The 13,540-nt window shown below is 41.8% G+C and overlaps 1 protein-coding gene across 1 annotated transcript; it reads right to left on the minus strand.

Annotated features, from left to right (window-relative positions):
• Positions 1-6,416: 6,416 nt before the first annotated feature.
• On the minus strand, positions 6,417-11,367 carry BMP10 (bone morphogenetic protein 10). Its single transcript, XM_075042138.1, has 2 exons — positions 11,034-11,367; positions 6,417-7,360 (listed from the first exon to the last, which is right to left on the minus strand). The coding sequence occupies exons 1-2, from the start codon at positions 11,365-11,367 to the stop codon at positions 6,417-6,419; spliced, it is 1,278 nt and encodes a 425-aa protein (XP_074898239.1).
• Positions 11,368-13,540: the final 2,173 nt, after the last annotated feature.

The following is a 13,540-nucleotide window of genomic DNA, read 5'->3' on the forward strand; positions in this document are numbered from 1 at the left end:
GACATCTGAAGTGACTCCTTGAGAGGCAGGAGACTAAACTGGCATTTATTAGCATGCATCTGAAAGCAAATGCGCTCAGCTGCTGCAGGAGATGTTACCAAGACCTCAGCAGGGAGAGTTGGACTCCTTCCACTATTCATCTTCTTGACAAGGGTATCAAAAGGTGGATGTTTCCCTCCACTTTTATCTGGGAAAAGAAGCAGTAATTCTAACGGCTGCTCCTTCTACTGCTTTCAACAGCCTTGCATTTCCCCAGCAAGCTGCTCTTCTGTGAGAGGGGCAGATGCGCTACGTGCCTTGAGTCCTGCTCCCCAGGGAATGGCTTGCAGAGACGTGGCCTGACAAAAAGCGTATCTTGCCTGAGCGAAAGTGGATGGAGAGTGATAGAGGGATGAAAGAGAGCAAGGCAGGGACAAAGGGGTGAAGAAGAGTGAGACAAGATGCCTGGCAGCCAGATTTGTTCCCAAAATGTGCCTAGGGTTCTGAGGTCATTTGAAAGCCTGCCCCTGTAGTGGGATGTGCAAATGAGATGATAACTCTGATAAACCTGCCTGCCCTTTTGAAATTACTGGCTTTATGGTTTATAGAAAGAGAGTTTGGGTCTGACTTTTTAATGGATGTCTCTATTTCAGTGGGCTTGTATTGCAAAACTTAGCTTTTTCTTACTGAGAAGATGCTTTTAAAGATGTTCATTTGCACAGCAGTAGGTTTGACAGTCTGTTTTCATTAGGAAATGTCCAGGGGTGCTAGGCCATAAACTCAGGTCGTCTTTGGATTACAGCTGTGCCAACTAAATATGTGACCAGACCTGGCAAGCTAAACCAGCTTAACAACAGGTTGTCACAAACCTGCCTCATTTTATCTGGAGGACATTCAGGGTAGACACATTTGGGGTGGCTTTCATCTGTTCTCATTTAGGCACCTAAACTCTAGAAATTCAAGTGTGTATATGTTGTCCCTTTACTTGCAGGTAAGAGAAAGGGGTACTGCCCTGCACTGCCTCACCTTATCCCGTGTCAGTGCCAGAGACATCTTCAGTGATTTCTATGCCATGTCAAGGCTTAGCCTCAAATGTGTCCCTTTTCACACCCAGGGAAATTGCACCATTACCCTGTGTGGGTCAACACGGGAGAAAAACACATTATCTCTCCCTTGACTTCAAAGCAGGAGTTTAGAGTAAGACATGGGTCATGTTTTGCGGCTGGTTTCTGCTTTCTGCAATATAGGCACCTCCCTGACTGCTCTTCTCTCCTCATGTTGCCTGTGCTAGAAATACTCAGCTCTGGCCAAAATGCCTAGTCCCAGCACTAATATTCAACAATAATACACTCCATATAATAAACCTCTTCTTCCAAGGGGTGCTGATAAGAATTTCCATTTTTAGTCGAGGGCAAAGGAACCATTCAGCCTTTATTTGTTGCTGTTGCAATTGAAGAAGGAGCAGAAGCTAATTTTTTAACTTTTCCTGTAAATAGTGCATTAATGAAGACAGATGGGTCAGCAGTATAAACAAAAACTCTATCTCAAGCTAGTTTTTCTCTGGCTTTGTTTCCCAATATAGTAAGCAAACCATCACCACCCTGGTTCCCATCCTATTAACAGTGTTTGCACTCCAAATGTTGAACTGGGTTATAAGGAAGTTTAAATTAACACTGGGCTGTAGTTTTTCAAATGCTTGAAGCAGATGTTCAAGTGCCAGGAAACCTTCCTCTCTTTTTTTTTTTTTCCTTAAAAAAATGATGGATTTTGCTGGGGGTTGGCTCATTGTGTTTTACAGAACATACGTAACTGAACCTCTCCCATTGTGCTGTAGGTAAGCCAGGCACCAAACTGCCCGTGGCTGTTAAAAACCGCAGGATCCTTTGATATTTCTAGACTGCTGGAGGTTCTGGTTTGCTTTGCTCTCTGAGCAGTCTAACAAGGGCAGTGCAGTAGCTGTAGCTTGGGAGGAGAAGAAGGGCATAGGTTTTGGCTGCTGCTTTGGATGATTTGGGAGATGATTTTTCCTAAGTGACTTCAGTTTTGGGGAGGTTGATCCTCACTCCTTTAGCTCCAGAATTGCTGCTCACCTGTCAGGACCCACTGCCTTTGGAAAGAGGTATGTGTCCACAATATTGAGGAATACTTTTTTTTCCCAAAGACTGACATTTGGGCACCTCCAAATGGGAGCAGCACGAGCTAGCACCAGGCACTGCTAGGGAGATGGCGTGCCCTGCTTTCTTGCCAGAACAGCGTGAGGCTCTGCCCCTTCTCCCCAGGCTCCACAGACTGCCCCAAACAGCCAGTCTGCCCAGAGCAAGGGAGCTGGCAGGGCTGGGGCAGCGGTGGCAGAAAAAGCCATGCTGAGCTGTCAAGCTTTAATGCTTAAAAAGCTGGGAATCTGTATCTTCAATCAGCTACGCAGGGCACCGCAGAGTGAGCCTGGACTCCAGGGATCACACCCCCAAGAAAGGGATAATGCAAGAAAGCTTTGGGAAAAAATCTATTTCAGGAATTTTAGTCCACGTGCAGAGGGCTAAGAGATATGGATCATTTAAGGGAACCTCAAGCTTCCAAGTGCTTCATGAAATCTGGCATTGGTGCCGAGTGTTTGCACAGGAGACACAGCTATCATGATTTCTTCCAAGACCAAGAAATGAGTAAGATGTCCTGAAGTTCATGCTCTTCTGGAGGCATTGTATGTGTTGATTTAAGAGCAGCAATCCAAGACCAAAACTCTTCCCCCAGCCCCCTCGCTGATATGTTATCCAGGCTCTTCCTCTCTTTGTATCATTTGTTTCTGCTCCCACCCCTTTACCTGTCCTATTTAGACTGCAAGCACTGCCTGGCATTTTATACAACGTCCAGCAAAAAAGGGGCTTCATATCTGCTTACACTTTCCTATACATATACAATTAGAAACAGATGAAAGCAAAAATCCAACTGATATTGGTGAGACAGCATTGCTGCCTCCTTCAGTTGCATGCAATAATTCAGAGATGGATGGATGGATGGATGGCTAGAAAGATAGATACTTCCATACTGAAGCCATATTTTTTGAAACCTTTCTAAAATTGGTTTGCACTTTTAAGTCAAGCATCTGCTAGCATGTCGATATAAAATAGATCAGAAATGAAAGGAAAATCAATGCATACTGCTATTTAATGTGAAAATAAATTCTTTTAGAAACAGAAGTCACAGTACTAATGCAGATGGTTGGAAGGAAGGAGGAAGAAAGGAGGATGGAAGGAAGGACTAAAGAAACAAAGAAAATGAAAACATGCAGTGGATTATTTTTTCAGGGACTTCTCACTGACATTACCAGTACTTACAGCTTGGTAGCACTGGCTCTTGTCATGCACTCACCGTGTTATTTGTGAGTGTTTTACCTATATGGACAGGTGCATTTAAAGCCAAGCATTTCTGAGTTTGCAGAAGCAACCTTAATTTACTACTTAGGGAAAGCTCTTTATAAAATAAATGCCCCCATTTTTTTGGTGTTATTTTGCCTGATCTCTGCCATCTAACTGCGTGAACATCCAGCAAATGTCTTTGCATAATTATATTCAAAGGTAAGGTAAAAGTAAGGTAAGTTTTTGCTCATAAAGCAGGCATGCAATTCTAACAGACACACATTAATAAATGAAATACTGTTCTCAGTAGTTCTAATCTCAGGTTATAAACAACACAGGTGCAGCTGAAGGATTCAAGAGATGCTCAGTTTTCTCCCAAAACAGCACAGTGAGATACATCTCAGACTTCCCAGTTTTTCACCACAAACTCTGGCTGGCTGAAATCCTCTTCAATCAGCAGTACAGTCTGTGTTTCTTTATAAAGAAAAGTTACTAGTATCAGAAGACTGGCTGGCCTCTAATTCTAAAAAGCTACCATTGATATTTTTACTGATCTTGTAAAAATTCACACATGCAGGTTTACTAACTGATAAAATTACATGCCTACCCACATTTGCATTGTACTGTAACACACTGTGTACTATCTACTCTATTACAACAAATCTCTGGCAATAAGAGAGTGCAAAGGCAGCCACTCTGCCTTGCTTCATGGTCACTTGAAAATTTATAGTGATTATGGGTGATTACAGTGGGTTACTTATTACTTTTAAGGCACAGGTCCTCCTACATGCTGTTCAGAAAGGTTAGTGCTGTTCACGAAGTGTTGGTACTGTTCAGTTAAGGACAGTGGTGCAAAAAGCACTCTGGTCAGATCACTGCCACAGGAACAGTTGCAGAAAAGAGATGATAAAAGCAAATGTCAGATTATCTCCCTAATGCTGGATTATCACTCCTAACAAGGTGAATGGTTTGTCTTGGCAAATGGCTTCATAAGAATTGTGGATAGTTTTGAAAGGATCTGTGTGGTCACACTTCAACCGTTGGCTTCTGCAGTTCATGTCAGCAGAGCAAAATATCACACCTCTTACGAATTCTTTTAATGTGCCATTAACCACAGACTAAGATTGCAGTGTAGCTCAGGGTAAAGGTCTGTGACTGGTGTCAGTCACTCGCAGGGTGAGATCTGTAGCAGGCATAAAGCAATATAGCTCCATGGCGCAGCCCGCTATCTGGAAACACGCAGCACGAGTGGAGACTGCATAACTCCACAATAAACTACACAGCTGACCACTTAAAGCAATGATGCCTCTGCAAGAGTAGTTATACATTGGACAAGACCATACATGCTCCAGAATGCTACTTAAATGACTGCAGTGAGTGAACAGTTCTGTAAGCAAGGGAGGTAACTGTGGTATATGGTATTTACAAATATCTAGGGGAGAAAAAAAAAATCAGCAACCCCAATCTCTGTGCAGCACAACTCAACAGAGAGATTCCATATAAAATAGGATTGGTACAAGGTTTTATCCAAGTGGGATTACACACAAGCACAAAAATAAAACATTCTGTATTCTACATTATATTACAAAGGCAAGCAGTCAATAAATAGGTCAATAAATTACGGGAAGCACAGAAGAGTATGTGTGGAAATAGGTGAAACTGGTTTTAGTTGGTGCATGGCAATGTCTTTTGTGTTCATTCCCATGAAGTGTTAGAGTGGTTCTTTCAAAGACCCTTATCACTTCCAGGGAAGATACCTTTCCCTTAAAAGTGTAAAACAGATGCAGGGACAGTACAGCAGGCTCTGGTACAGTCTAAGAGAGTCAACGTCACTTACACTTCCCCAAGAATCTGACAAATTTGCAGCTTAGTATAAATAAAGTGACGGGTCTATTGTTTCTCAGCTCTGACACCTTCTTATCACCACGATTTGTTGCAGAAGAGTGGCGGAAACATGGCATGTGACTCCATCATATATAGTTTAAGTGGGGGGGGCAATATCTTTATGAATTGACAATTTCAGCACATGCATAAAGGAAAGATCCTCTCTATCTAGCTGGCACAAAGGGGTTTCCTTTTCTGTCTAGCTCTATGCAGACTAAATGCAATACTACTTGGCCGTTTGAATTGGATTACGTAGCTGTATTGTATGTAGTTTACTGGACTGGGTGGGGGGACTAGTTTCTTAGCTGGTATAAACTGATAAAATTTCAAGGATTTAGGAAATTTACTGCACTTATTTCTGCCACCTAAAGCTCTGGCTCTTGAGAGACAACACACGGCTAATGCAACAAAGCCAGCGCCAATTTACACAGGGTGCTTTTGTAATAAACATGCACAGGGGGAATTTCTTGCCATTGCACATCAAAGCACTGCACAAGCCTGGCACTGCTCCTGGGCCCATTGCTGTACTAAGAAAGATGGGAAAGGGAATGGTTCCCTTCTGCTCCAGATGCCAAATCACCCCTCCCAGTTACCTTTAACTGAGACAGGGAAAGATTAAAGAAAGGATTAAGAAAAAAGGAAAAAGTCTAACACATTGTCATGCCTTAGTGATTTAGGAACTTGAGAATTATTGGGACTTAAGATCCACAGAGATAAACTAAAAAAAATAAATATATCTGAGCATGTAAAGATCTTTATAAAGATTTTACACAAAACTAAACAATCTAGGTGCATATTGCCCATAGTTCACCTATCTTCAATAGCTCTGGAAATCCCTATAGATGCCAATTGACATTAATAAAGTACAAAAATAAGCCTTTATTTCTGTGAATTTGAAGGTGCCCCTTTGGCACAAAGAACCCTCCCAAACAATCCAGTGATCTGCTCTAGGCCCTGATAGGAAAAGAGACTGGGTCATAATTTGAACAGCAAAGAACAGCAAGAAGCAAGCAATGGAACAAAATATACATTCCCTATGGTCGTACGACTTGCCCATTCCCCGTAAGAGGAAACATACAATTATCTGTACATGCCTCATTAAATAACCTTATTAAATAGGAAATCTGAAATGTACAAATTTACAGACTGAATCATTAAATACTTCCCCTGTGCACTCCCCTGTGCATGCGTTCCCTGCTACTATCTGCAGCCACACTCTGATACCACCATGCCTTCATATTTGAACTTGTAGGTGACCACCCCCGCATCTAAGTAGAGAATAGAGATGGGATCAAGTTTGGTGGGCACACAGCAGGCCTTGGAGGCTTTCTGGGGATTCTTCAGATGAACCAAAGTCTGGACAATGGCATGTTTTGTTGGTGTGACGTGCTCTGTTAAGGGGTAGGCGCACACTCCATGGCACTCGTAAGCTTCATATCCTGCTGGGGCGATGATCCAGGAATCCCAGCCAATCTCCTTGAAATCTATGTACAGTGGAGTCTTTTTACAGTAGTTGCCTTTTGCGTTCCTCCGGATTCGGGCAGTAGAGTCGTAAATGATGTTGGAGCGCATCTGGAGCAGCGCCTCCTCACCAGGCTGGCCATGGAAATTGCCGACTTCCAGGTTCTCCAAGTCCAGGAGCTGCTCATGGTCTATCATTTCGTTCAGCTCTTGCTTCTCCTCTTTTTTGTCATTGCTTTGGTCATCAGAGAACACAATCAACAGGGGCACATGCTTAGCCTCAGAGTTGATGTCAATATCGAGTTTCCCCTCTCCATTCTGCTCCTCCCCTTCCCTGCTCTCTATATGAACTTCCAGCCGGTGTGTGGTCAGCCCTGCCCTTCGCCAACGCTTGATGGCTTCGGTGACCTCGAAGCTCTCCCACTCACTGCTTGTGCCATAGATCTGCCTGGATGCCAATGCCACTGTCTTTCTCTCTTCTCCTGCCCCCATACGGTCATTTTCCAGCACTTCAAAAATGGTGACCTTCCGGTCAAGCCCATCGTAGAGCATTTGGTCCCTTTCCACTAAGGTGTAGAGCCTCAGCTCGGCCATGGTGATTTCTTCATGGTGAGGGATGGAAACATTGAATAGAAGAGGGTATTTCCGAATTCCTGTAATACCAATAGGGTGGGAAGCCAAGTCTGGAAATGACAAAGATCAAATATTTTAAAAGGATGAATACATCCAGCAACACACGCACTGAAGATCATCTGACATGTTTTGTATTTCTTGGTTTCAAACAGTTCCAGGAGAGTGTTTTTTCATCATTTTCCAAAACTGTTCTTGGAAAAAAGGACGACTTTATTTTAGATGTCTAAGGACAGCAAGGTCCCAGACATACTAAAGACTGTAAACCTGGATTTATAGATCCTCTTTCTCTCCCCATACTTTCCAGCGACTTCCTTATCACCTGGAAGGCTTACATATTAAAAACATGTTGCCTAATACTGAAATACAAATCACTTCCAGGCTGCTGCACAGCAACTATTTAACGAATGAGGAAAAACATTCGTTGGTGTAGGAGAGAAAGGGAAGAAGGATATTTCACTGGAGTAAACATGAGATGGGTGACATATAAGCTGCATATGCAAGAACAACAGGCTGTATCTGTGTCTGCTTAGCTTTTCTGTGCTAGCAAGTATTCCCTTCTGCTGAAACATCCCTCAGAAACTGAAAAGGCCAAGCACTAAGGGAGGAAAAGTTGCTTTGGAAGATGTAAAGGCTCTTCGTTAGGAAGAGCAGGCGGTGAATGTCCGGTGTGAACCACCAGTCAACAGAAATTCTGCCACAGACTCAATGGACTTCAAGTGAGCAGTCAAACAGCTGTACTCAGCCAGGCACTTTTGGCAGCTTTGGTTAATAAAACATATAAGAACATAATATGCGCTTGTCAGTCAGGCTGTCTGTCCTATCTGCGTTGTTTGTTTATATGTAGGCAATATGCATTTCTTTACACAATGCAATCTTAGCTAATGATTGTGTATTTGTTGCTGAATTACTGTGCTGTCTACTTGTAACTTGGAAGACAGATTAGAACATAGGGATTATGGGTAACATTTCTGCAAAGGCAAGCTACTTGTGACCTATTACTATCTTCATCTCTGACTTCTCCAATTTTGATGTTTGTAGAAAAATGACACTGATAAAGCTGCAAGTATTGGCCATGCTCCATCAGTGCACTTAAGCAATCAGTTAATTTAAGCACATGACTTGTCCTACTTAATTTCAGTTTTGAGGCACCTGCCTTTTTCTTTTTTTTTTCCATTTTGCACTTTCATCTGTTCATAAATTTAAAAAATGAGGGGTGATTCTGCTTGCATTTCCCTACCTGTCAATTGATAAAGGTGGGAGCTGAATATGCTCTGCACAGCATCAGGGTAGGAGCAGACTGTGAGCTGAAAGACAATACTATTCAAGCTTAGCTGCGATCTCCACACTGGAAGTGATCTTCGGGATTTCCTAGACCTTGATACGCTAAAGCAAGTCTCCAGTGATTACATATAATGACAGCATGGAGAAATGCCACCTGACCATATAGAAGATGAGCACAAGTAATTCACCAGGAGGCAGGGGAAGGCCATGCCATATGTAAGAAGCTGGGTGAATGCTACCAGGGCATAAGAAGTGTTTATTTTTAAGTCAGGATGTGACTCTGTGCTTTAGCTAGAAAGTCTATATGGTGAAATATCTCCTACTGTTACCAGTACACCCCTAGCAGGGTCAGGAAGGGAGATCTGGAGTCCACAGGAAAAGAAAAATTTCCCTTAAGACCTTTATTCAACTTTTAAGAACTGATTACAGTCCCATTTACAATGGAGATGTTACGGTCCATGGCTTAAAACAAAGAAATAATTCCAGCCATGCAGCATGTTGTATTTCCATAATGTTCTTATAACAAATTTAATAAAGGATTTAATGGATAATAATGAAACTACCATTACTGCCAATTTTCAGTAGGCAGGTGAACAAAAAAATTCCATGGTATGATCTGTTTCTGCTGTCCTGATCATTGCAAGTAATTAATTTCTCTATCAAAAGAGCTTGTTAGCATGAAATGGATGGTTCTTAGTTATACAGACTTTCAAGACACATAACAAACATTAATTGCGTAGCTCCTCTAACTGCATACGTTTATGAAGCTGCCTTAACATCCGTAGTCTCACTTTGCAGCTTGCTGGTTTGGACTGGAAGAAGTGAGAGAAATACAAAAATGACAAAAAGTTCAGCCAAATTTACTCCAACTGGTGCAGAACTTCTGCAGTGATGAAGTAGGCATCGAATGTCGTGGTTACAGAAAGGCACAGAACTGCAAACCCTCAAGTATTACTGGCAAAAGGTCGGTCTGTACCATTTGCAATGCTGCAAACCTGAAAGAACATCGGGTTTGCCAGTGGAATGATTTCAGATTTACATCATTAAACCACACTGTATTTTATTCTTTAGCACACTGTACTTGGCAATTTTTATCCCATTTATTTTTTCCAAACAGTGCAAAAAGAGAAAAGAACAACATGCATTTCTGCATATGTCTTCACTCATGCTGATGAGCAGTGACAGGAACGGTGGTTCACATGAGCGACTCTTCACCAGTGGTTGTAACTGGTTTACTAACAACCCTTCAATAAATTTCTCCACACTGGAGGAAAGAATACGTAAAGAAGATTTAAACCACAGTGTAGTGGCTCTTCAAACCAGAAACATATTGCTGGTGAAGAGTGCCTGGGCCTGGCAGAAGGACAGACCAGAACAGAGCCTTTAAATTCTCTGCTTGCATCTCACTCCACTGCAAAACTGAAGTGACTTGCATGTAGCCTCTCCTTATAGTTCATAATTTCAAAAGTGAAAATGTTAGAGAAAAAGGAATAATGACTTTATACTTCATAAATTAGACAAACAAAGGATTATAGAAGCCCCACAGCAGTTTGAATAGTTGCATGTGCCCCTGAGTAGTTAAAATGAATTGAAGCACTTGTGTTTGCCAAGTGGAGTTATCTGTATTTGGAATTGTTTAGTTGAAAAATGTTTTTAACATAAGACCTGTATTGGTGCAAATTGGTATTGACAAACTATTGAATGTTAGCACTGAAACATTATCTTGTCCTCACTGAACTGAGAGGAAATGCTGAAGCAGAAACATATAGGGAAACTACCTAAGGTCACAATTAGGCTTTTCAGGTTTGGGGGTGGGGTGTGTGGGGGTGTGGGGTGTTTGTTTGTTTGTTTTCTTTGTTTTTTAATAGGAAATATTCTAGTCCTCCTAAGTAAAATCTAAGGGTTATCCAAAATTCTGTTTCACGTATTTCTATGTATTTTTGCTGGACTGTGCTCAGATACCAAAGGAAGAAAATGTTACAAATCCCATGAGCATCAAAAGTGAGAGGATATTAACAGAAAGCCATATTTGGTTAAGCTCATAATAGGAAAATATTGCACCTTTGAACAGTGTGTAAAAACATTTCTTGCATTAGTTTCAAATATTACTTAAGGTATCCATTTGAAAAATCAATCAGGTAATTGCAAACGATGTGCGTCATTATGAGGATAATGAAAATGATGCACCTAAGTTATACTTGGTGCTGCCCAAACATTAAAGAAACATCTTCCTCCAAAACCTTACAGTCTCAAAAGCACAAGAAGTGGGATTTGGGTAACTCTGGTACATGTAGTATTAGCTGCCTATTTCCAATGGCATCCTCACTGAAAGGCCTTTTTTCCCTTAGTATGGTTCATGCTCCATGCCTGGTAAATACATTTCACGCTGACTATAAAGATGCTCATTTCTATTTACTTCTCCTAGAGATGCCCATATCTTACCTTCATTTTTGAAGCTTCTAATAATATTTGCGGATGGCATAGATGTCCTATCGGTGGCAAACCTGTTGTACAGCTCTAGCATGTACTCTGGTGGATCCACTTTGGCCGTTTCATGCAGGGGAATGTCAGAGAGGTTCAACGTCTTCAAAAACTCATTTTTCATATTCTGAAGTAGCGTGTTGAAATCAACACCATCCTGCTCGGAGAGAATCTCGTCGAAAAGAGGCACGTCTTCCTCCAAAGAAGAGTGCTCTAAGCTCAGGATGGGACTGCAAGTGGCAAGGTGAATCAAGAGACAGAGGACAGCCCACAGCTGGAGGACTACAGAATCCATGACTTCGCTCAAGCTTCCAACCGCACTCAACAAGCTCTAGCTCTCGTGTGGGCTAAGTGGCGGTTTTATCCCCTGGGTTGTACACGGCTTATGTCACAGAGAGATGACAAGTTTGGAAGCTCTTGTCTTGAAACTTGTGATCCGTCCTGTCTGTCTCCCCCTTCCCCCTCCCCAAAACCAGGTCTCGGTAATTGGATATGGCTTGCTCTCTTCTATGGTTGCCTTGCCTCTCTTATCTCGTGTAGTGTAAGCTGTTCACCAGATTTGTTGCTATCTCGCAATCCCCTTTCCCTTAATGAGCATTTTGTAAACATTCTGCGCTAGGACACTTGGAGATAGGACAAGTTTCTCCTCAGAGAGAAGCTGCCCTTTCTTTCTTCCTCCTGGTAGCTGACTTCTTTTGCTGCGCGTGAACAACTTTCATCCATGCAGATTTCAAGCTAAAATGTAAATTCTTCAGAGCCTCTATCCAAACATATCAATTTCACACCAACAGCAAACAAAAGCTCCCTTAAGGTAACAACTCTGCCCTTTTCAAAACTATTTTAGAGCTAAGTATTTACATTACACTTACAAAGGAACTTCTTTGGGAAAAGTTCCATTCTTGTGTGCTTGTACAGCACACAGCATGGGAGAAGAGCTCTAGGTACTACCACGATACTGGAGTCACAAGGCCCTGAATGCAAAGGAACAGATGAGCTCAAAATGAGTGAGGAGAATTTCTCACATTGCAACTATAAAGCTGTGCTTTGCAAGGGCTCTGCTGGAAAGAGCACTTTGAAGAGAGATTGAATGCAAGCCAGAGCGTGGCCTGTAAAGCTGGGCCTCAATTTTTTTTTATGCAGGCACCATACACCTGCATTGGCTTCACATAGATGGTGAAAAAGGACTTTTTTTTTCTGCAGTGCTTATTTTCACTATAAACCACTCTTTCCAGATCTAAACATTAACACTAGTTAAATGCTAGCACTCAGTGCTGCGTACCACATAAATGTTCAGAAACAGACAGGGGACTGAAATATTTGCAAATAGCTCAGAAAACCTTTCCCTCCTTCTTTATGTTATATATGTGACTTGGCAGGTTACAGTTATTCTTGATTTAGTCCCAGCACTGCCAAAGAGGCTGTCTAAAAACTACTGGAAACACACAAAGGCCAACAGACTACTCTGACTTCACCTTTGCATCAATTCAAATAGCTCAGAGGCACAATGTGGGGAATGTGGAAATGATTTTGTCAGAAAGATGTGCTAAAATTATTTACTGGCCCTTTTTGCTTTAGTGTGCAAATTTCAACAAAATGCGAGCATTGTGTATGCAAAAATTGGTCTAGTTCTTACAGAACATCGTCCCCCCAAATCTCCTCATTCTTCACAGACTTCAAAGTGCTCTTGTTTTGGCAACAGGGCCAGAGCTCAGCTCCTCTGCCCAACTGGTCTAGCACTCAAGATAAAGGGGCATTTCTTCTCATGACTACTGCAGGTTTTGTCCTTGCAAGCACTAAGAACTTTACCCAAAGACTAAACCACCACTGATCTGCTGAGTTTTCTGGGCTCTGCTTTTCCATTATGCTAAGTGCATCCACTGATTTGTTACCTCACCTCTACAACTTTCTTCCTCCTTCAATAGCCCAAATCTATCACTGGCACAAATGGCCACAACTCCAGCTAACTTAATGAGAACAATACTCAAGCCATGCCTGTTTTAAATTCATCCTCTATTTTTTTTCTTAAATATCAATAACTTTGTGAAAATCATGTGCAGTATTGATGTAATGGAGCCAGACGTTGGCATGGCCTTTTAACCTCATTTTATTCAACTTTACTTCTTCTAAACAGCAGGAACTTGATAATAGAAGCAAAGTACATTATCAAGGTCCCTGTTATTGCTATACTACGTTAGAAGTAGGTATTTGAGCTTAGGAAGATTAATTGAAACCTTATTGTGAAGTTCCTGGTTATCTCTGCAAGTTTATCTATAAATCTTCTGCAGCCTTATGAAATGCTCATCTCTGAATATTGTGGCTTTCCAGAGCTAAGCACAGAAAACTTAGGGAAATTTTGGAGCTGAGTTCAGGCCACTTGTTAATTAACTTTAAAAGAAAAGCACCATCTTCTTTTTGTTGGTGATTCATCACCAGATTATGATGAACTAAGGTCCTTACTGCCATAGGAA

The sequence above is a fragment of the Buteo buteo genome, chromosome 12 (genome assembly GCF_964188355.1).
Source record: "Buteo buteo chromosome 12, bButBut1.hap1.1, whole genome shotgun sequence".
NCBI classification, from domain to species: domain Eukaryota; kingdom Metazoa; phylum Chordata; class Aves; order Accipitriformes; family Accipitridae; genus Buteo; species Buteo buteo.

Bases quoted from the DNA above. Each gene is read 5' to 3' on its own strand.
- BMP10 (XM_075042138.1), bottom strand. From the start codon at position 11,367: ATGGATTCTGTAGTCCTCCAGCTGTGGGCTGTCCTCTGTCTCTTGATT. The intron at 7,361-11,033 runs GTAAGATATGGG...TGTCATTTCCAG, and splicing joins TAGAAGCTTCAAAAATGAAG to ACTTGGCTTCCCACCCTATT.